Below are 22,440 nucleotides of genomic sequence, written 5' to 3' on the forward strand. Positions count from 1 at the left end.
CCGAATGGGCCCAAGCGACACCAGAGTGAACACTCACGTGAACACCTGTGGGGTGGTTGAGAGACTAAAACAAAGTGCCTTAAATTGGTACACCGTCCCGTCGAGGATAAAGCAAAGGTACTTTCTGGAGGACCAGTGGATGTGTATTTGAAAATACGCATCCTTCAGGTCCACCGAAAGGAGGAAATCATTCTCCCTGATGGAGTACAGCACTGAGCATGCTGTTTTCATCGTGAACCGAGTCTGGCAAATGAAACGGTTCAAGGGAGAGAGATCTATCACCGGTCTCCAGCCCCCTGTACACTTCTCCACCAGGAAAAGTTGGCTGTAGAAACCCGGTGACTGATCTCGCACAATCTCCACAGCTCCTTTGCTCAGCATGGTCTTGACTTCTTCTTTCAGTGCTACGTCCCTGGCAAAACCTGGGACGTACGTCTGAAGGTGGACCGGGTGTGAGGTGAGGGGTGGCCTCGACTCGAAGGGCAGTAGGTATCCCTCCTGAAGGACATCCACTACCCAAGTCTCAGCTCTGTAGTGCTGCCAAGTTGCCCAATGGCTCGCCAGGCACCCCCCCACCTCCAGCAGCAGTTGAGGGAGAATGCCATCCCTAGTGTTTCCCTCTCTTCCCCTTCCGCTTAGCCCCCTTCCCGCGAAAGGAGGCGGCTTGAGAGGAGGGTTGACGTTCACTTCTCGAAGTGAAAGAGGAAGGCTGGGTCTTACCTCGCGCTACCCTCAATGGTGCTGATGTCTTAGGAGCATAGGAAGCACTAGCCAAGCTCCGAGGCTTGGCCACAGTTGAACGAGACTGCCCAGAAGTCTTTGAAAGTGCCTGGTGTAATAAGCAGTCACTGTCCTCAGCTCTCTGCTTTTCCACCGCAGCCTCCACCATCTCTCTGGAGAATAGAGAGGAGGAACCCAGCAACGGTCCGTTGTGTAGACCCAACATCACCTCTCGACCGGCCGCTCTGGTTACGCGAGTCACGACTGAGTCCCGCGTCCTCAGAACCAGGTTGGCCATTAGTGGGCGAGGTAGGAGATGGCCCTACCTCCAGACTGGCAGAGTCTCCCGAACGCCGAGTCTTCCTCGGGAACGATAGGTCCCAAGGAGGATGCGACTCTGGATACTGTGAGGGACCACAGATCCAGCCAGGAGACGCCCTGGAAAGCTGCCATGGCAGTGGATTCCAGGGGCAATACCTCTTGCTCTGAATGAATGAATGAATAATTAATAATTATCTGGCGTCGTGACTACCAGGATCACTGACGCCGAATGAAGCCATTTGGACAACCAATTTGGGAAAAATCCACACACACACATCATAAAAAACTCTTAAAATTTCGCATCAGTTATTATACTATAGCTAGCGCAAAGATGCTACTTACGCATTAAACACCACCAAAGCTAAATTATTATTATTATTATAAAATAGTTTAACCAGGCCACTGAGCTGACCTTCAGCTCCCATGGGGCTGGCCCAAAGGATTAGATAAAATGCAAGGTCAAGGCCAAAAGCCACGAGCTTGGACCAAACAGGTCATATAGGATAATAAATAATGAATTAAGATTAAATAAAAAATTGCACAGAGGCAAAGGCTTTCATACTAGAACACAAACAGGCAATAAATACATTTATTCACGTTTCCATACATTCATTCTAAAAAACCAAAGCTAAAAACTACACACATACATAAAAGCGAAATACCTAAATTTCGTTAAAAACTCCAACTTCTTTTAAAAATTCAACAACACACTCATAATCATACTGCGCTTCTTCACCCAAAATCTTTGTCAAACTGTAATTACCATCTCTATCTCTTTTGTCTTTAAAGTGCTGCTCTCTCAGTTCCCGATGACTAGGACATTCAACTAGCAAATGCTTAATAGTCATCGCGACGAGACAGTCATCACAGTAAGGCTGGTATTCACCTCTCATGAGATACCCATGTGTCAATCTTGTATGTCCTATACGGAGGCGGCATATCGTTACTTCCCATTTCCTAGGCATAGATTCATATTTCCAAGGGTGTGTACGTGTGGCAAACTCTTTCATTTTATTTGGTCCTGCTTCGTTCCATTGCTGTTCCCATAATCTTGCAATGAACTTTGATATACTAGGAAAAAAGTCTCTATATGGTACAGCAATTGGTCTTGGTATCATATTGGTTGCTGCTGATTTAGCTAGTTGGTCTGCTTTTTCATTTCCATATATATTTACGTGCGCTGGGACCCAGCAAAAAGATATAGTAATCCCTCTACGCTGATGTAGAAATACCCACTGTGAGATTTTCAATGTAATTGGATGATCAGTATTAAAAATTTCAAGTGCCTGTAATGCACTTTTGGAATCACAAAAGATGGTGATGTTAGTGGAATTCTGGAGGGTTGCAATATGTTCCAATGCTGTTAAAATTCCATACAGTTCCGCTGTGAAGTTCGATGCTATGATGGGTAGTGCTCCTCTGCGGCTAAAAATCATCACTAAAAACTCCATATCCGACTCCATCATCAGTTTTTGGAGCCATCAGTAAAAACAAATGTAGAGCCTGAGTGCTCTGCAGGCATGTTCTAAAAATAATACTCTGATTTCTGTATCTGATTTTTCTCTTTTAATACCTTTAAAATATTAATATTTACAAAATTTAATTACAGGTAATTTCCATGCTGGGGTAATTGGTAAATTAACTGGACATACAGGATTTCTTGACATATTCATTTTTTCCAAGATCTTTTTCACTCTAAAACTAAAAGGCTTAGGAAATCTTGGATGATTTTCATAAAAGTTGTTGAAACAATTTCTATTTACTGCTTCAAAGGCTTTAGAGTTGGGGATTCTCTGAACCCTAAACCAATATCTGATAATTGATGATTGGCGATATAACTCTAGTGGGATTTCTCCCGCATCAATTAATAAACTTAAGATGGGAGAAGATCGAAAGGCACCTGTTTTGCCAAGCGTATACCGGTATGATGTACTGAATCTAAGATTGCAAGACGATTGGATGAAGCAGAAGAATATATTTCACATCCATAAAGTAACTTTGAAATAATAAGTGATTTGTGTAGTTTTATAACTGTCTGCCTGTCTGCACCCCAGTTGGTATTAGATAATACTTTCAAAATACTTAAAGCTTCAAGGCACTTGGTTTTAATATGTTTCAGATGGGGAAGCCAATTGAGTTTTTTGTCAAATATGAGGCCTAAGAAGCGTACCTCTTCAACACAAGGTATTCTATGGTTGTACAGATAAAGGTCTGGGTCGGGGTGTACTCCCCGAAGGTGGCAAAAATGCATAACAGTAGTCTTACTGGCTGATATTTTAAATCCCTGTTGTTCAGCCCAGTTTACTATCTTATTTATTGTCAATTGTAATTTCCTTTCTGCAACTGACATTCGTGATGCAGCAACAGATATTGAAAGATCGTCTACGAATAGGGTACTCAATACATCCTTGGGTAACAGACGCGACACCATTTATTGCTAACGCAAAAAGTGTGACACTAAGCACACTTCCTTGTGGGACACCCTCTTCTTGGCATCTTCTATCTGATAATGTGTTGCCCACTTTAACTTGAAAATATCTACATTTCAAGAATGCTTTAATGAATAGGGGTAATTTTCCTCGTAGACCACAGGTATGAATTGTCTTAAGAATGCCATGTCTCCAAGCAGTGTCATAAGCTTTCTCAATATCAAAAAAAATAGTTATATGGTGCTGCTTGGAGGCAAATGCTTCACATATGGAGGTTTCCAGCTGCAGTAGGACATCTACTGCCGAGTGCATTTTTCTAAATCCATATTGTGAGGGTGAGAAAATACCATTACGCTCTAAATACCAGACAAATCTTGTATTCACCATTTTTTCCATTAACTTGCATAAACAGCAAGTTAGTGCTATTGGTCGATAACTAGCCACTGAAAAAGGGTCTTTACCTGGTTTAACAAAAGGTAATACAAAAGCCAATTCCCATATGACTGGGTAGCTACTTTCATGCCATAAATCGGTTAATTATACTTATTATAAATAGTTTGTATTTTTTGAAACATGCCTAAACATTTGATAGGGAATTTCATCCGGACCAGGGGCAGTGATATTGCTGCTGGCCAGGGCAGCATCAAATTCCCTTTCTGTAAAAGGTAAATTATATGGCTCTATCTTATCTGTGGAAAAGTCTAATCGCAGTTGTTCTTCTCTTCTTCTATATTGATATCCAGGGGAACTGTCAGATTTTTTTTTAAACTTGTGCAAAATGATGGCGAGTTTATCACTTACATCTTTTGCGTTGGCGATGAGGTTGTCATTAACTTTAAGTACTGGGGGAGGACTGGGAGTAAATTTCCCAGCGATCTTTTTTATTTTCTTCCATATACTGCAGATAGGTGTTCGGTGGTTAATGGACGATACAAATGACGCCCATGACTGCCTTCTAGCAGTTTTCATTGCCTTCGAAAACGTGCTCTATTCTGCTTGTATATTATCATGTTTGCTATAGTTCGGTGTCTACGATAACGTGTAAGTGATGTTCTTGTGACTCGGTGTAACAGTGTGAGCTCTTCACACCACCACGGGACCTGGGAGTCGCCTAAAAAAGACCTGTAGTTTTTGGTATAGAATGTATACCTGCTGTATGGAATGTCCCATTTAATAAATCGATTGCATCATCTGCCGTTGGGAAGTCATTTGCATCACTTTCTATTTCGCTTAGCTCTTGAAATTTGTTCCAATCTGCTTTTTCAACATTCCACCGTGGAGATCTTTGAACTGGTGGGTCATCATTGGAATTTATTATTATGGGAGCATGGTCACTGCTTTGCCAGTCATCATTCGTCTTCCATCTGAAATCCATCGTGCAATTGGAACTAGATATTGTAAGGTCTAAGCATGAGACTGTACCTGTCTGGATATGATAATGAGTGGGTTCTCCAGTATTTAAAAGTCCTAAATCTTCATTTTCTATTATGGAAGCTATAATATTCCCTTTTTGATTTGATGTCACATCTCCCCATAAAGGATGTCTGCCATTTAAGTCTCCCATGAGAAGAAATGGTCATGGAAGCTGATGAAGTAAATCAATTAGTTCTTCTCGAGTGATGGGATTGTTTGGTGGAAGATAAAGGGAACAGAGTGTGTATTTTCGTCTTAGGTTAATTTGAACCGCAACAGCATGTAAAGGTGTATTTAGTGGGATTGGAAAATGAGGAAGGTCCCTGCAAACATAAATAAGGCAACCTCCATGTCTTCCCACTTCCAAATTATATTGTGTTCTCAATATGATATATACTCTCTAGGGCAAGGTGTGTGGACATCAAGCATTGTTTCTTGTAAACATACAGCAATAGGGGAGTATTTATAGAGTAACACTTTAAGTTCCTCATATTTTGCACGAAGTCCCTGACAATTCCACTGTAAAATTGAAGAGAAGGTGTCTAGGTTTTGGAGGGTAGTCCTCTATTCAAGGTCATTTTTGAATGTTTAGTGGATGGGAAGCTTTGCTTGTAAGTTTTTGATGATTGTTTTTCTTCGCCAGTTTGCTCATTGATTTTGGTTTTGTCTTTTGTTGGAGTTAATGGAGGAGAGGATGAGGGTGTTCTTACCCTCTTCATTTGTTTTTTCCCTCTAATTCCATTAAATCAGGCAGAGATTCTGCCCTGAGATAATGCAAAGGAGGAGTAGAGGGAGGTTTGAGGGAGATATCCAGTTTGTTATATGGAATGTTTATTTTGTCCATCTTTGCCGATTGTGCTCTAACCTTACTAGGCTGAGCACTTGGCCCAGTATGTCGGGCCACAGGAGTAGAAGTATCCTTTATTAAGGATGAGGGAAGGATCAGCAGATTGGAGTGGAGCCCTAGTGGTGGAATGTTGAACCACAGGGGCTGAGGCATCCTTTCATTTGAGGATGAGGAAGGAGTAATGGATTGAAGTGGAGCCCTTGTGGTAGTAAGGGCTTTAGAATAACTCTTGGCTCTTCCCAAGAGTCGTCTTGCATGTCCAATACTAATGTGCTCTGTATATGCTTTATTAACTGCTGCTGTTTCAACTTTAAATTCTTCACATATTTTATCAACTGATTTGTGCTCTAGCTGACAATTAATGCATTTAGGTATATCTGAGCATGGGCCATGTTCTAAGGCAGAGCAATTATTACACATCTTATTATTTTTACAAACTTTAGATGGATGACCAAATTTAAAAAATTAAAACACTGTAATGCTTTTGGTTGAAAAGGTCTAACTCGCACTCTTTCATTTTCTATTACTATATGAGATGGTACATTACTGTCTTCAAAAGTAAAAATCATCATGTTGCCATTTGGGACCTTTTTCACTTTCCATACAGTTGATGGGCACATATCTAAAATTTCTGCTTCAGTAAACTCGTACAAGTCTCTATCGAAAAACAACACCTCTTCCATAGCTAAAATTTAAGTGAGGACTAATTTTCTCTATTATATCGTTGTTATCACTTTCATCATTGTTAGCATCTGTGACTGAGTTTTAGATTTTGCATGAATAAGTACAGAGCTCTTACCAATCTACTAATGTCACCACTCATTATGCCACCTATTTTTTGCTGAAGGTACCTACTAAACTTGTAATAGTTTGAAGTTTTGCCTCCTTGGCTTTTTACTACCAGCCATTTAGGAGGTTGGGGGACTCTTATTTCGTCAACGTTGCTACTATTGGAGTTGATTGGATTCCATTCTGCAGTTTATAAATGTCTAAGTTTCTTGGGGCTTTATCCGTCAAGGCTCCTTTAACTAATGAGTTACATACATTCAAGGTATCAATACTACAGGTTGCTTTAAAAGCATCTTCATGTTTATCAAATGTTACCCAAGCTTCCCATTTTCCTTCTGTGTCAAGAAAGTTCATACGAATCTCTGCTATATTGCCAAACATGTTCAAAGATGTCGAGATATCCTCATAGTTACACTGAAGTGGAATATTTTTTATATGTATAACTTTCAAATGCATCACTCTACTATTATTGGCATCTGGGGTGGGGGTTCAAAGAATGGTCTTTGTTTGAGCAAGAAGTCGTCAACGGTGCCAGTGAGTCCATTTTCCCAGGGGATGTTTGGGTCATAGTCCGGATCCATATTTGGTTTACTAAAAAAAAAATAAAACTCTTACTACTTGGTTATATCAAGAAAAAAGTATCGTGAGTCACTCAGGTATCACATTCTCCACCAATGGCACTAGTGAGAGTTGACTCCCAATGGTCCACCCCATACCCTACCCATACAGGATAGCACCAATACGTTTGTGGTGGCCCAGGTATAAGCCAATCCGCCTGCTGGGAGCTCTGATTCCACTAATGGGAATCAACTCCCCACCACAAACGTATTGGTGGGCTTCCGGACAAAAGCCAGGAGTCCCACCCCCAGAAAACCAGCTCCCCCTGGATTCCGATGAACCAGTCCCTGGAGATGGTTCCGCCCTCAAGATAGCAATGGGAAAATCCCATTACTTACTCTCAGGTCCAAACCATATCAGGTGGTGACTCAACCACCACAACTCCCACTATTAGCTTCAAATGCAAACCCTTCCTAACCAACGATCCCTTCTCAGACTCACCTTAGTAGTTAAATTAGACGAAAGTGGAAATGTCCACACCATTTATTGCCAAAAGTTTGTAGGCGTTCCGTCAGGATCCGGCCTTCACACGAGTGAAGGCAGGATCCCTTACCCCCTCACCACGTGAAGGAACCTACTCGAGGGGCCTCTTGCTCTGAGAACCTCTGGTTCTCAGACAGCAGTTGATGAAGAGGCACTCACAGAGTTAGACGAGCTATCTCCGGGTCAACCTGCTTGGTTGGCAACGGGTCTACCGAAGGCATGTAGAAGCGCCACTAACAAGGCAGAGGAGGGAGAAGCAGCTTGTTCGACTTGCTTGACCTGAGTGAGTCCTCTTGTCCAGAGACAAGGGCGTTCACCTGGTCCAAAACACTGTCAGCCAAGGAAGACCGGGGTAATCCCACCATCGCTCTGGGTTCCTTCTGAGGACCCAAGAATGACTCCAACCTCGATGGAGGGTCAGAGGGAGCAACAACCGATCCTTCCCCGAGATCGTTGTGCTAACAAATCAGCGCAATGACCTCTGCAAAGGACCTCTGTATCTCGGGGGTGATCGCGTCCTGAGGCGATGGACTGTCAGATCCATACAGGCCGATCACTTCCCGAGACACTCTTCCTTCAGGAGGAAGAACCTCGCCAGACCCCTCGTGGTCTCCTCCAACCACTTAAGCATACGATCTGCTCGATCCTAGGACCAAGCCAGGCTCGTAGGCTCTCGTGGCCGGACCGTAGGGAGCACACTCCTCACGGTCACTCCTGTTCACCTTGCTCCTCCCGGTGTAGCCCGAGGAGGTTGAAGGGACAGGTGAAGAAGACCTGATGCTCCTACCCTACCTACCAGCAGAACCGGCAGGCTGGGAGGACTGCAGGCGATCGCCAACCTGCAGTGGCGATTGAGCTGCAGGTCTGGACCAGCCGTGCGAGCCATCCAGTACCGGTGGGAACGATGGTTGGGTGACTGGTAGTGTCTGCTAAAACGGTGAGAGCGAACACCGCCCTCACGACGCGCCACAGTCCCAGAAGCAGCCGAGGTTGATCCTGGTGACTGGTGGGACCCCTTCCCAGACTCGATACGTGGACGGTCTGGTGGGACTGCCACGTCAACCCTGGGAACCGGACGATCGCTGCGCGAGCGATCGCCGGTCTGGCGAAAGTCACCTGAGCAACTCTTACCATCCCTCTGCTCTGTGCCTGGATCCTGATGGTGAGCATGCTCAGTCGTCTGGTTCCTGGCTGCATAATCATCGATAAGTGACCGTACACTCAGTGACGAGAGCGAGCGAGCGTCCGAGACGGTTCCCGGTCCGGAGGTGGAACCTCTGGAGCCGGGAGCAGATGGTATCTCCACGGCCCCCATTTTCTTCTTCCCTGAGGAAGGAGACGGGCCCTGTTCCCGGAGGAATGGAAGGACCAGCGGAAGACCCACCTGTCACGCTGGAGCGAGACAGACCTTTAGAAATCTCTGAGCGAGACTTCTTGGGGGTTGGGGCGAGGCCACCTTCTTCTTCCTCGGCTGGGGGCCTTGGAAGTCGAAGGGGAAGAGGCGGCAGAAGACGACGACGAAGATGAAGACGAAGAAGACGACTACATCTTCCTCTTCTTCTTGGACTTCTTCTTCGCCAGCTTCCTCAGGACAGCAGACAGGTCTCCCATCCAGGCTGGAGCTGGGGCGGTTGCAGTAGCGACAGGGCCCAACTCCACCTGCCCAGAAGGACCTGCGGGAGCGGCAGCACTTCCACGGGCAGGAACAGAGGCAAAGGTACTGCGACAGGTACAGGAGGGCGATCCAAGGGGGCGCTCTTCAAGCACTCAAAGTCGGAAACGGAGCGAGGACAGCAAAACCAGGTGGAGGAGGAACCATCTCCCTCTGGGGCACGTACAACAGCGGAGCTTGTACTGCAGCCAAGGGGATGACCGTGGTTACGCGCTGAGTGTACACCAGGTGCGGTAGAGCAGCATAACCTGGTTTCGAGAAGGTCGTAGTCGTCCTTGTCTCCAGCCCGTGAGTGACCGGGACTGCAGCAGATGATGTATAAGCCCCTGAATACTTGGAGTGCCTGGAAGACTCAGAGAGCACCACACCTGCTGAAGATCCCCACCCACAGAGGCAGACACACCTGAGGAAGCAACAGTCAGGTTAAGGGGGGGGGGGGGGGGTTCCTGTTTGCTCAGAGGGGGAAGGATCCCACCCTAAGCGGACAGAAGACCTCGAGTACAACTCAAGGTCAGGGTGTCGCCCTCCTTCCTCTGCACTTGACACATCAAGCGAAGAGGCGGAGAGGGACACATCCCCTGAAGGGAAGAGAGCCATATGCGGGAGCTGATGAGGAAGGAGAAAAGAAGATGACATGTCGATCATCAGAGGTGTCGAGGGAGAGCTTTCCGACGACACCTTGGCAGCTCTACGCGGCTTCTTCCTCTTCTCGTAAAACTCCGACTGCTCCTCCGACCAAGAGACACAAACATCACAAGTTCAGGACCGTGAGCAATCACGCCCTCGGCACAGTACATAAAGGATGAAGGTCGATGGCATCACTGGACCTGAAAGCCCCACACTTACGGCCTCCCACTCCAGGGCACACTCTCCAGTTGGATGGGGGGCGAGGGGGCTTCTCCGATTTGTGGGACTGCACGTTATGTTCAGCGATGCACTTCCACAAATAATGAAAACAAAAATAATACAAGAGTACTTACAATCACTTCCTTCCACACTAAGTATTCTAACACAATCAGTTTGAAAGGTAAGCAGCTTTGATAATCTCACGACAGAGGCGGGAAGAGGCGAGCACACATCTTCACCTGACGGTAGTCGAAAGCATAGTGGTATGTTTACCTCCGGTCAGGCGCGACTCCCGACCATCGGACAAGCAGTTACTGCCGAATTACCTTGTTAGTAAATCTTACGACTGGTCCAGCTGGCGCTGAATAGTGATTCCTTATGTAAAGGACCGATGGTTTGTATAACAAGTCGGAACAAAATTTGTTTTCTTTTCTTTTTAATATGACAAATACTATCTTCAAAACCAAAACCAATTCAAAGAAATCTACCAACACATCATGGAAATAAATTACACCATTTTTGATACAGCACTTAGTTTGAGAGAGACAGAGTTGGTAAACTAACAGAACAATCAATTATAATATACAATACAAAGTCAATAACACATTAGGAAAATCACTAAAAACATATACGTACTTACAATTTACTTCAAAAAAATGTCATACACTGCCACGAGTCATTTTCAATATCACAGCATGTGGCTCACTTTCTCGTTTTGGATTTGATAGTAGCACGCCTGAAAGGAAAAATGATATTGTTATGTTACATAAAGTTTCATACATACTTACCTGGCAGATATATACATAGCTAAGACTCCGTCGTCCCCGACAGAAATTCAAATTTCGCGCCACTCGCTACAGGTAGGTCAGGTGATCTACCGGCCTGCCCTGGGTGGCAGGACTAGGAACCATCCCCGTTTTCTATCATATTTTCTCTCTTCCACCTGTCTCCTGCGGGGAGGCTGGGTGGGCCTTTAATTGTATATATCTGCCAGGTAAGTATGTATGAAACTTTATTGTAACATAACAATATCATTTGTTTTCATACAATCAACTTACCTGTCAGATATATACATAGCTGATTGGCACCCTTCGGTGGAGGGTAAGAGACAGCTACTATATGGAATAGACAGGTAAACAACATATGTTGTAGGTATAAATAAACCTTGGTTCCTACCTGATAGGTGGTAGACTTGGTGGGTGTTTGCCCAGTAGTCTGCATCACCTCAAGAAACTTTAGCGAGATATGTGATCTATGGCCAAGAGTTCTTGTGGGTCTGCCGATGGGGTCTTACACCCCACTTACTCAGCAGAGCCTAAAAGGACTTTGTCAATGGGTGCTGATCCACTTATATGACAATACACCTTAAGAAGGAGCACACAACCAATCCCGACCACCTGATCCTAACCATGTGTTAGAACTAAGGTATTGTTTACTTACGAAGTTATCCCCGAACTCGGCCACAACAACCGTAACTCAAAAACCACTACGCACATACATAATTTTCCAAAAAAAAAATTATACTCAACTAATTGGATAATGACGAGAATTCTCTTATGAACAACATAGACGGCCGGCCAGTGCGAGCCTGAATCCTCCATTGTTCGAAGAGATTCTCGACCATATCCAACAGAAGAACGTATATACATATTAAGGATTGGTGTCGGCTCCGTACCCAGAATCGTATCTGCCGATACGATAGGACCTAGAGAAAAGCACTCTCATACGTCACACGCACGTCTTTCAAGTAATGAGATGCAAATACCGAGTTGCATCTCCAATATGTCGTATCTAATATGTTTTTTAAGCGACATATTCTTATAAAACGAGAGAGACGTCGCAACCGCTCGTACTTCATGAGCTTTACCCTCAGAAGTTGTTGTAATTGTTCGTCCCGGACAAACCTGTGAGCGTCCGTAATGACGTTTCTTACAAAGAACGCTAGAGCGTTCTTTGACATCAGTCTTGTGGGGTCTTTTAACCGCGCACCAAAGACCTTGTCTAGAGCCTCCCACTGACGCTTCCTCTGAAGATAGAACTTTAGAGCTCTAACAGGGCATAGAGACCTCTCTGCTTCTCTGCCTACGAGAACCTAGACATTCCTTTGATTTCGATGACCTAGGCCAGGGATTCGTGGATTCGCGTTTTTCGCTAAAAACAGAGTCTTACAAACGAGCAAATCGCCGAGTCTCCCTTGAATCCTACTTTATCCTGCAGAGCTTGTAACTCACTAATTCTTTTTGCCGTTGCTAACGATATAAGAAATAGGCATTTTCTAGTTACGTCTCTAAATGAGGCCTGATGAGGAGGTTCAAATTTATCCGAAGACAGGTATTTGAGGACTACGTCCAAGTTCCAGTTCGGAGGTACTGGCTCCTTAGACTTTGACGTCTCAAATGATCTTATGAGATCGTGGAGATCTTTGTTATTTGCCAGATCTAAACCTCTGTTCCTGAACACAGCCGAGAGCATACTCCTGTATCCCTTTATTGTGGATACAGCTAGATGCGATTTACTCTCAAGAATAGCAGGAAATCAGCAATTTCCGCTATAGAGGTAGAGGAGGAGGACAACTTCTTGGCTCTACACCACCTTCTAAAGACCTCCCACTTCGACTGGTATACTTTCGAAGTGGAGGTTCTGCGAGCTCTCGCGATTGCGCTTGCCACTTCGCGAGAAAAGCCTCTCGCTCTGACAAGTCTTTCGATAGTCGAAAGGCAGTCAGAGCGAGAGCGGGGAGGTTTTGATGGTACCTCTTGAAGTGTGGTTGTTTGAGAAGATCCGTCCTTCTTGGTAGGGATCTTGGAAAGTCTACGATCCACTCTACCACCTCCGTGAACCATTCCTGGGCCGGCCAAAAGGGGGCTATTAAAGTCATCCTCGTCTCTTTTGACGCCACACAAACTTTTTTCAATACTACCCCAGGATTTTGAATGGGGGAAAAGCGTACACGTCCACTCGAGACCAGTTTTAGCAGGTAAGGCGTCTACCATAATTGCTCTTGGGTCTTCCACGACCGAGCAAAACAACTGGGAGCCTTTTTGAAATGTATGTTGCGAATAGATCCACGTGAGGAGTTCCCCACAGAGACCAGAGATCGCGACATACTTCCTCGTGCAGAGTCCATTCTGTATGAAGGACCTGGTTCCTCCTGCTGAGCCTGTCCGCCCTCACATTCCTTACTCCCTGTACGAACCTTGTCAGCAGGGAGATGTTCCTGTGAGACGTCCAAAGTAATAAGTCCCTCGTGAGTTCGTAAAGGAACGAGGAGTGAGTCCCTCCCTGTTTTCGAATGTAGGCAAGTGCGGTGGTGTTGTCCACGTTTACTTGTACTACCTTGTCTCTCACCAGAGGTTCTAGACTCTTCAAAGCCAGGTGAACGGCGAAGAGCTCTTTGCAATTTATGTGCCAGGACACCTGTGCTGGTTCCCAGGTGCCTGACACTTCCTCCGAGCCTAATGTCGCTCCCCAACCCGTCTCCGACGCGCGGAGAACAACACTAGGTCTGGGTTCTTTGAACTTAGAGAGACCCCTTGTTCTCTTCCAGAGGACGCAACCACCACTGTAGGTGTGTCTTACCTCCATTGGAATGGGGAAAAACGTCCGACAGTTGTCCGTTTTTTCCAGCTCCAAGACTTCTTGAGGAAGAATTGAAGTGGACGGATATGAAGTCTCCGAGATGGAAGAATTGTTCCAGCGAGGAAAGCGTCCCCAGAAGGCTCAACCATTCCTCGCTGACGTTTGCTGTTTCTCTAAGAGAGAGAGATTATCTTCAAACCTTTCTCTGTTCTCTCTTGCGAAGGAAAAACTCGAAAACCCCGAGAATCCATCCGAATCCCCAGATAGACTAGGTCTTGTCTGGGGGTCATCTGAGACTTCTCGAGGTTCACAAGCAATCCCAACGCCTTGGTCAATTGTAGTGTTAACTTTAGGTCCTCCAAACACTGTCTCTCCGATCTGGCCCTGATGAGCCAGTCCGTCTAGGTACATCGAGACATTCACTCCTTTGAGATGAAGAAACTCTCGCCACATTCCTCATCAGGCTTGTGAAGACCTGAGGAGCTGTGGACAGGGCCGAAACACAAGGCTCTGAACTGAAAGATCCTTCCCCCCGTCATGAAACGGAGGTACTTCTTCGATGAAGGGTGGATCGGGACGTGAAAGTAGGCGTCTTGGAGATCTAGAGACACCATCCAATCTCCTTGTCGTAATGACGCTAGGACTGAAGCAGAAGTCTCCATGGAGAACTTCTCCTTCTGAACAAATTTTTTGTTTTCAGACAGCGCTGACGTCTAGTACTGGTCTCCAGCCTCCCGAGGCTTTCGCCACTAGAAAAAGGCGATTGTAAAACCCCGGGGAGTTTTGAATCCAGTACTAGTTTCTACTGCAAACTCTTGTCCCACATTTGTTTTTCCACCATTGATCGAAGAGTATCCCTCAGTACAGGATCCTTGTACTTGGCTGATAGTTCCCTCGGTATAGACGTTAGGGGCGGAGTATTCAGGAAAGGGATACGATATCCCTTCCTTATGATCTTTAGTGAAGACGCGTCCGCGTCTATCAGTGTCCAGGCTTCCACGAATTCCAGGAGTCTGGCACCTACTGGTGTTTGGAGGAGAATTGTTTCATTTGCCCTTTTTAAAGGGACGAAAGGCGGACCTACCTCTTCTCTCTGGAGCCTTCCTTCTTGCGGGAGGTCTGGAGATCGGACCACCTCGAAAGGGCTGCCTAGAAGTGCTAGGTTCTTTCTTGTCCGACACTAAAGCAGGTTTCTTCTTTCTAGCAGACTGCGTCAGAAGATCCTGTGTCGCCTTCTCAGTTAAAGAGTGAGCTACATCCTTCACTAACTTAGAAGGAAACAAAAAGTCCGAAAGAGGTGCATATAGCAGAGCTGCCCTCTGCGCATGAGAGACTGCCTTTGTTAAGAAGGCGCCATACACTGTCCTTTTCTTCAAAGACCTGCTCCAAATAATGCAGAGACTTCCAAAGATCCATCCTGTACTGCTTTGTCGATGCCACGACAAATGGATAGCAAGGCTTCAGGTTCGATTCCCTGCGAATCGTGAGCTTTCTTGGACATCACCCCAAGGGACCAATCTAAGAAGTTGAATACTTCCAATACATGGAACAGTCCCTTGAGGAGATGATCCAGTTCCGAAATACTCCAAGTAATGCGGGCAGAATTAAGACTAGGACGCCTTGAAGCGTCAACTAACGTCGAAAAGTCTGCCTCCGTAGTAGAAGGGAGAGCGATACCCATATCCTCCCCCGTCTTGTACCATATGCCTCTTTTCCCAGCTAACCTTGCTGGAGGCATGCAGAATACTGTCCTGGTTAAGTCTTTCTTCGACTTCATCCAGGCGTCTAAGGCGTGTAAAGCCCGCTTCATCGAGATGGTGGGCTTCATCTTCAGAAAAGACGAAGTCTTCTTCGCCTTCGCACTCGAAAAGAGCGAGCGCGGAGAAGGAGGAGCAGCCGGAGTCAACTCGTCTCCGTATTCCTCCAGAAGCATGGTAGTCAACACCTTATAGTTTGACAAGCCCTCTCTTCCAAGATCTTCATCCTCCGAGTTTCGTTCGAACTCGTGATAATCCTGAGTTTCTGTTCTCCTTTCAGAACTTTCTTCTTCTGGGGGAGACAATCCTGATCGGAGAGGGGCTAAGAAGGGAATGAAAGTCTTTCCTTTTTGCCCGTTCTGATCGACTTGGAAGGCTGTCACAACCTGCGGCTTCTCTCGCGCTTTAGAAGACGTCATGTATGACGCTTCCCGCTCTCCGAGCGTCATGTATGACGTCTCTTGTTGACGTTTAGATGACGCTTCGCGTCTGGAAGACGCTTCGCTTTCTAAGGGCTTCCTACTCGGCGTCACAATCTTGGACGGAGCGTCACGTCTGCGATCTTCTTGATTTGACGCTTCACTTCTAAAAGACGTCTTCCGAGCAGGAGCGAGAGGACGAGACTTCTTAATAGGAAGCGTCACGTCCTTCCGACGGGGCGCTAAACTCCCACAAGAGATGATAGTTGTTCTTGCACCGCCATAATGATCTTCCTTGACGCTTCTCCTACTTCTAGCGCCTGACGCCCTTCGTCATCACTAGGGGAAGAAGCATGATAAGGTACTTCCTCATAAGCGTCAGGTGGACGTTGACGCCACCTTCGCCATTCTTGATAGCAGAAACGGGGCGTCATCAGGAGAAGCGCTCTGTCCGGGCTAGAGTCGATATCTTGCTTCATATTGACGCTTCAGAGGTCTCGATAAGGTCGGACTCCTTCCACCCCATCGTCTTTAGGTGATGGGAGAGGGATGAGGACGAAGAAACACGCGCGAAGGACGCCTTTTTTCCTCCTTTAGCGTCTCCTTGAGGCTGGCTGCCATGAAGCAAAAGAAAGCTAGCTGAAGGGACGTCTGACCGTTGGGGATTCCCTCCAGACCATCCTTAAGGCTTTCGACTTCCTTATCCTCTGGGCATGTGGAGCTTCGGAAGAGGTCTAGGCCTGGGAGCCGACCGCAGGGAACGATCAAATAAGCCCCACCCCTCCACAACACTGATTAGTGGGCTCACTTCACCCTAAAAGTTTTCACTCGCACTAGCCTTACCTTTCGAGTCCGCCATCTTGGACTTCATGTTCTCGAATTGTCGCTTTAGATTGCGATTTCCGAAAGCCGGAATCCGAAAAGACACTCTGAGAATGAGGATTTAATAGGGAGGATTATCCAGGCAGTTAGGGTTAGAATTATCATTAAAACGGCTCAATAGGCCTTGGAATTCAACACCCTTTCAGTCTTCTAACTCTAATCCCTCCTCTAACTTCTTCTTCAAAATAAGAAGTCAAAGTCTATCCATTCTTCTGCATTCCAAACCCTCGCATTCCTTAACAAAAGTGTTTAGGTAGCAAGAACACTGCACCCCCCTACATTTACGGCACTACAGTGTGAGGATCAAACCGCAAGCTTTCGGTATTCCTCACCCTGCAGCCTACATTCACACACCCATTCGCACACTCACAATTAGAATTCAGACATCCTGAGAAAAATCCAAAGAAAAGGTTTATTCCAAAAACAGTCCACAGTACGAGAATGCCAAAAACACGATTCCAAATACGTCACCAAAAAGTCGAAAAAACCGTTGAATCAAATGTTTGAAAAAAAAGAATCCCAAGTCAGGAGGTAACTAACAACAATGTTTTGAGAAAACCAACCGGCGGACAAAAGAGAAAAATATGATAGAAAAACGGGGATGGGTTTCCTAGTCCTGCCACCCAGGTGGCAGGCCGGTAGATCACCTGAACCTACCTGTAGCGAGTGGCGCGAAATTTGAATTTCTGTCGGGGACGACGGAGTCTTAGCTTAGTATATATCTGACAGGTAAGTTGATTGGTATGAAACTTAGCGTTAACTTTTCAGATGTTTCACAACAAAAAAAAAAATATTGTCATTGTACATAATAGCAAAATAAAGTCAGTGATTAATAAAAGAAGCTGGAACACACCACATGGAGAGCGAAGTAGATAGCTGAGAAGCACAGCAAAGAAACTGTGGCACTATCATTAATATGTAAGAGAAGTTTTGAAAAATGTCATATCTTAAATTTATTTGACTTTTCCTAGATATCCAAACACTTTGCCTTTCATGTATGAAGTCCTGCCACTGCACATGTGCTCTGACAGCCATGTACTGAATGAAAAAACAAAAGAATAACACAGGTAGGCCTACGACATTAAAAATTGGTAAGGATTTAGATTAACACATATCGAGTGAGATTAACCTGTGTACTGGACAAAATAGAGTAAGCATAAAAGTAATGCAATTCGGGGCTGAAGAGACATTGCAAAGAACCTTACTTTTGACAATGATGCACTGCAAAAGACATACTGATGGCAGTAAGCCCCTAACCAGGTTACTTTGAGAACAAACAGAAGTTTGTCTTTGTACTGACAAGATGTTAATGCTATCATCAAAGCACTACAAAATTTTGTATTATTTTTAAAAACCAAGGAAGAAGAAACAATGGTTCAAAAGCATACCAATAAGACATTTCATCAATTATAGTAACCAAATGTTAATTAAACAACAGCAAACTATGCCAATTTGCTACTGCATTACCAAACACTCACCCGCAACGTCGTGAACATGATTCCAAGTTCCCCGTGTTGCATATGAGGATCTAACAAATCATCAATGAGTTGAATTTCTGCCCCCAAGTGCTGGATACGTGACCTTACAACAACATACTGGAACACAGGGAACAGATCATCCATACTCCACAGGTAATTGCTTCCTAATTTGGTCATCACAGCCTGAAAGGTAAAATAAAATTACTTCTTATAAAAGGTCCTCTTCCAGATCTTTTGCACTTAAAAAAAAAGTCCAGATAATTTTCCGTCATTAACTGACAAAAAACCAAGGCAGGCAAGATTCACCTTGCTAACTTGCTGGAAGGTACGATGGATGAGGTTTAGCTTGTCTCTGGGGCTGAACGATGTAGACAACATCTGGAGGGTTTCTATAGCTTCTGTAAAATGCTGATCCTTCATTGTGCCTATGGTTCTGCTCGACTCAATCAGGCTAGTCCCCTCAGGTAACCAAAATTTCCTGTATAAATGAAAGTATTTTGTGAATGAAGATGGTACTCAGATCACATACAATTCGGTCATAGCTCCCAACATTTCTGCCCCAAACAATCAACTTTTAAACTTCAATACAAATTCTATCACAAAAGAACAACAAAATTAAACACTTACACATCAACTCCCAAAAATGTCATGAGAGCTGTGTCCGGTTGCTTGTTCCATTTCAGCAGTCTCTGCCAGTATTCTTCATCCTTGGGCTGGTGATACAAAACGTACAAAGTGGACAGCGGAGAGTACAAATGAGGTAGCAGCCATGGATGAATGACGTATGCTGGCGTGACAACTCTGAAAAACGTTTCAGCGAAAAGTGAGAGGAATAAAGGATGGTTGGGAATACAAACTATCCTGTCCTAAAAGTAGGTGTCTTTATCTGTATACCTGGAATAAGCTGCAGAAAATAACATAATTAGAACTTTATTGACATTGACTTTGACCCGTATTCTACAGACAGGAATCTGCACTTTTGAGTTTACCCTCTATACATTACAAAGCTTTTAAATACAGTAATGCAATTATTCAAACTGCTAATTATCATTATAACTATATTAACATGTATACAAACAAGAAGTATAGACAACTCACATATCTTCTTCATCTTCATTTTCTGACTCGAGCAATAAATTTTCATTTTCGCTTGGAAGGTTGGGGAAAAGAACCCGAACAATTTCAAACAGTCTTGACGTGAATGAATGAACCTGAGTAAATAAAAACACTATCAAAATACACAAAAAGCTGGTGGCACAATTAAAAAATGCTGATGCCATAACCAACTATATGCCTCATTACTTAGACATTTCTAAATGGAATTGCTGACAGCATAGAACACCAAGAATTATTGGTAAAAGTCTCATGATGAAACACTGTAAAATGTCCAAATCAAACTAATCTGTCTCATCTTAAGATCATCACAGTGCAATTAGCTATGCCTAGAGTTTTAACTCAAGCTACTTTCCTATGTGACATTCCAAGACTTAAAAACTGACTGAAAAAAGACTGAACTTTTCAAGTCAAAGATGATTTGTGGATATTATTAAAAATGGGAAGAAACACAGATATTAAGCGTATGGCGTAATCTCAGATCATGAAAGGAGAATGACTTGAACCAAGCTAGGATTCTGGCAAAAGTTCCACAAGAACTCATGAGCTGGCCTACAACAAAAAACATTAACACACCAAAAAAGGTTTAATGACAGATGACTCTAATTCAATAAACTCAAACAATGCGAGGAGAACACCCACCTCTTGAACTGCATATGGAAGGAGGCGGGGGTGAGCGACGACCCCTCCGTAAGTGGCCCTAAAGGCATCAACTAAGGAGAGTAAAAGCTGCCCTAGGGGATGGAGTCTGCAACCAAATGCCTGAAAAGAAATACACTTGGTGTGCTAAGTCTAGTGGTTGTATAGATGTCATTCCTTCTTATTTCCGATAACTATTTAAAGAATCTATTGTACTCATAAAACATGAGACTGAGTTTCTAGATGTTGGCTACATTGCCAAAATAACAATTTGTCGAAAATTTTATTTTTCCTAACTATACAAACCTGAGGTCCTTTAACAATAGGAAGGTACTTAGCGGCAGCTGATCCAGTCGTAAGCTTCGAACAAGGGGGTTCGGTAGTTAACTACTTGTCCGGCAGTTGGTGGTCAGTCCGACTGCGAGGAGAGGAGTCACTTTGCTTTAGGCCCAGTAAACGCAGAGTGAGGGGTGGCATGAGGTGGGACTATGTGTAAAGGACCTCAGGTTTGTATAGTCAGGAAGAATACAATTTTCGACAAATTGTTATTTGTTCCGATACGTATACAAACCCTCGGTCCTTTAACAATAGGAAGACTCACTTCTTGGTGGGTGGAATCTGACTCTTATGAACAGACTGATGTTCGTCCTACCTTGGATCGCTCCCTGGTCGTAAGAGCAGAGGGAGGAATCCTAGCCTCCGCCCAGCTGATCGGGGTGTGCACCGCAGGATCAGTGGTCAGACTTCTGGACCAAATTTATAAGAGGGAGGGAAGCGTACCTCTTATAAATAGCAAAAGGCAAGAACTAGCTCCTACTTCAAGAGCCAAAATGAAGTCATGGGTTTGTCTCTTGTTGGCTTCCACTCGCCCCCCCCCCCCCCCTCCATGGGGAATGGCGGATATATACTCCTATCCCTACTGAAAAGGATAGGATGGAGCTCGGTTGTGTAGCTTACCTGCATCGGCCTCCTGTTCAGCGTAGTGACAACTGCGGCCCTCTGCCACAGGTAGAGGAGGAAGAACGAAGGAGGAAGAGAAGCCAGTCGCACGCTCTTTCACTCGTCCATTCATGCAATCACACAAGGAAGCGATGCTGTTCTGTCCCTCGGGTGCTGGGTAGACTACACAACTTGTTGAGCAGCCACCACGGGTCCCAAGGAAAAAGTGTCCAAAGACTTGTGGGTAATATCCCAAAGGTAGAATGAAGTGAAGGTGGTCTGGTTGGCCCAAACCCCTGCCTTCTGTACTGGCGCCAGGGAGAAGTACTTGCGGAACACAAGGGTTGGACCAATATCTCTGACTTCATGGGCTCTCGGATGAAGGGTACGGGTGTCGTCACTACCAGCCGTGTCGTACGCCCTCCTGATCACCTCACGCAGCCTGAAAGAAAGTGTGTTCTTGGACACTTCTTTCTTGGTCACCCCGTAGCTAACAAAGAGGCGTCGACACTCAGGCCTGAGGTGTCGAGTTCTCTTCAGATAGCGCCGTAGCCCCCTCACAGGACAAAGCAGCATCTCATCCGCATCACTGTCAGTGAATTCCTTCAGGGAGGGGATCGTGAAAGACTCGAACCGGTCGTCAGGGATCGACAGTTTCTGAGTCTTCGCAACAAAGTTCGGGACGAAATCGAGCGTCACAGATCCCCATCCCCTGGAATGTTTCACATCGAAGGACCAACTCTCCTTTAGTCTCCACTAGAGAGACCGCAGGTGAAGACGCCCGTGAGGGACTAACTTCTCGAGTGACAACAGGTGGCCAATCACGACTTGCCATTGCTGAGCTACCTATTCCTGCTGAGACAGGAACCAAAGACGCCCGTGAGGGACTAACTTCTCGAGTGACGACAGGTGGGCGATCACGACTTGCCATTGCTGAGCTACCTATTCCTGCAGAGACAGGAACCGGTCGGCTGCCTCCCTGAATCTGCTGATCCGCGAGTCTGCGGGGGAGACTCGCCCTACTACCGTATCGATCAGCATACCCAGGTACTTCATCCTCTGCTTGGGTTCGAGATTGGACTTCTTGAAGTTCACCACAATCCCCAGATCGCGGCAGAACTCCAGTAGTCAATCTCTGTCCTGCAGCAACTGCGAGCGGGAGCTCGCCAGGACTAACCAATCGTCGAGATACCTCATAAGACGTATCCCTACCGAGTGGGCCCAAGCAGACACCAGAGTGAACACTCGTGTGAACACCTGTGGGGTGGTTGAGAGACCAAAGCAAAGTGCCCTGAATTGGTACACCGTCCCGTCGAGGATGAAGCGGAGGTACTTCCTGGAGGATTGATGGATGGGTATCTGGAAATACGCATCCTTCAAATCCACTGAAAGCATGAAATCGTTCTCCCTGATGGAGTCCAGCATGGAGTGTGCCGTCTCCATCTTAAACCGAGTCTGGCGAACGAATCAGTTCAAAGGAGAGAGATCTATCACCG

General features: G+C 45.3%; 1 protein-coding gene across 2 annotated transcripts in view; it reads right to left on the reverse strand.

Annotated features, from left to right (window-relative positions):
- Positions 1–22,440, reverse strand: part of LOC135203730 (alsin-like) — a 38,917-nt gene that overhangs the window by 11,714 nt on the left and 4,763 nt on the right. The window contains exons 3-8 of one of the 2 annotated variants that reach the window (XR_010312003.1): positions 20,009–20,128; positions 19,352–19,464; positions 18,881–19,054; positions 18,560–18,731; positions 18,254–18,436; positions 10,775–10,874 (exon numbers count right to left, since the gene is read on the reverse strand). Coding sequence is in view for 1 of the 2 variants with exons in the window: in XM_064233653.1 (XP_064089723.1) it covers positions 10,827–10,874; positions 18,254–18,436; positions 18,560–18,731; positions 18,881–19,054; positions 19,352–19,464; positions 20,009–20,128 (810 nt within the window). In the remaining variant the exon portion in view is untranslated. The remainder of the gene's footprint in view (positions 1–10,774; positions 10,875–18,253; positions 18,437–18,559; positions 18,732–18,880; positions 19,055–19,351; positions 19,465–20,008; positions 20,129–22,440) is intronic. The other variant, XM_064233653.1, reaches the window with a different exon arrangement.

This window comes from Macrobrachium nipponense, chromosome 36 (assembly GCF_015104395.2).
Source record: "Macrobrachium nipponense isolate FS-2020 chromosome 36, ASM1510439v2, whole genome shotgun sequence".
NCBI lineage: Eukaryota > Metazoa > Arthropoda > Malacostraca > Decapoda > Palaemonidae > Macrobrachium > Macrobrachium nipponense.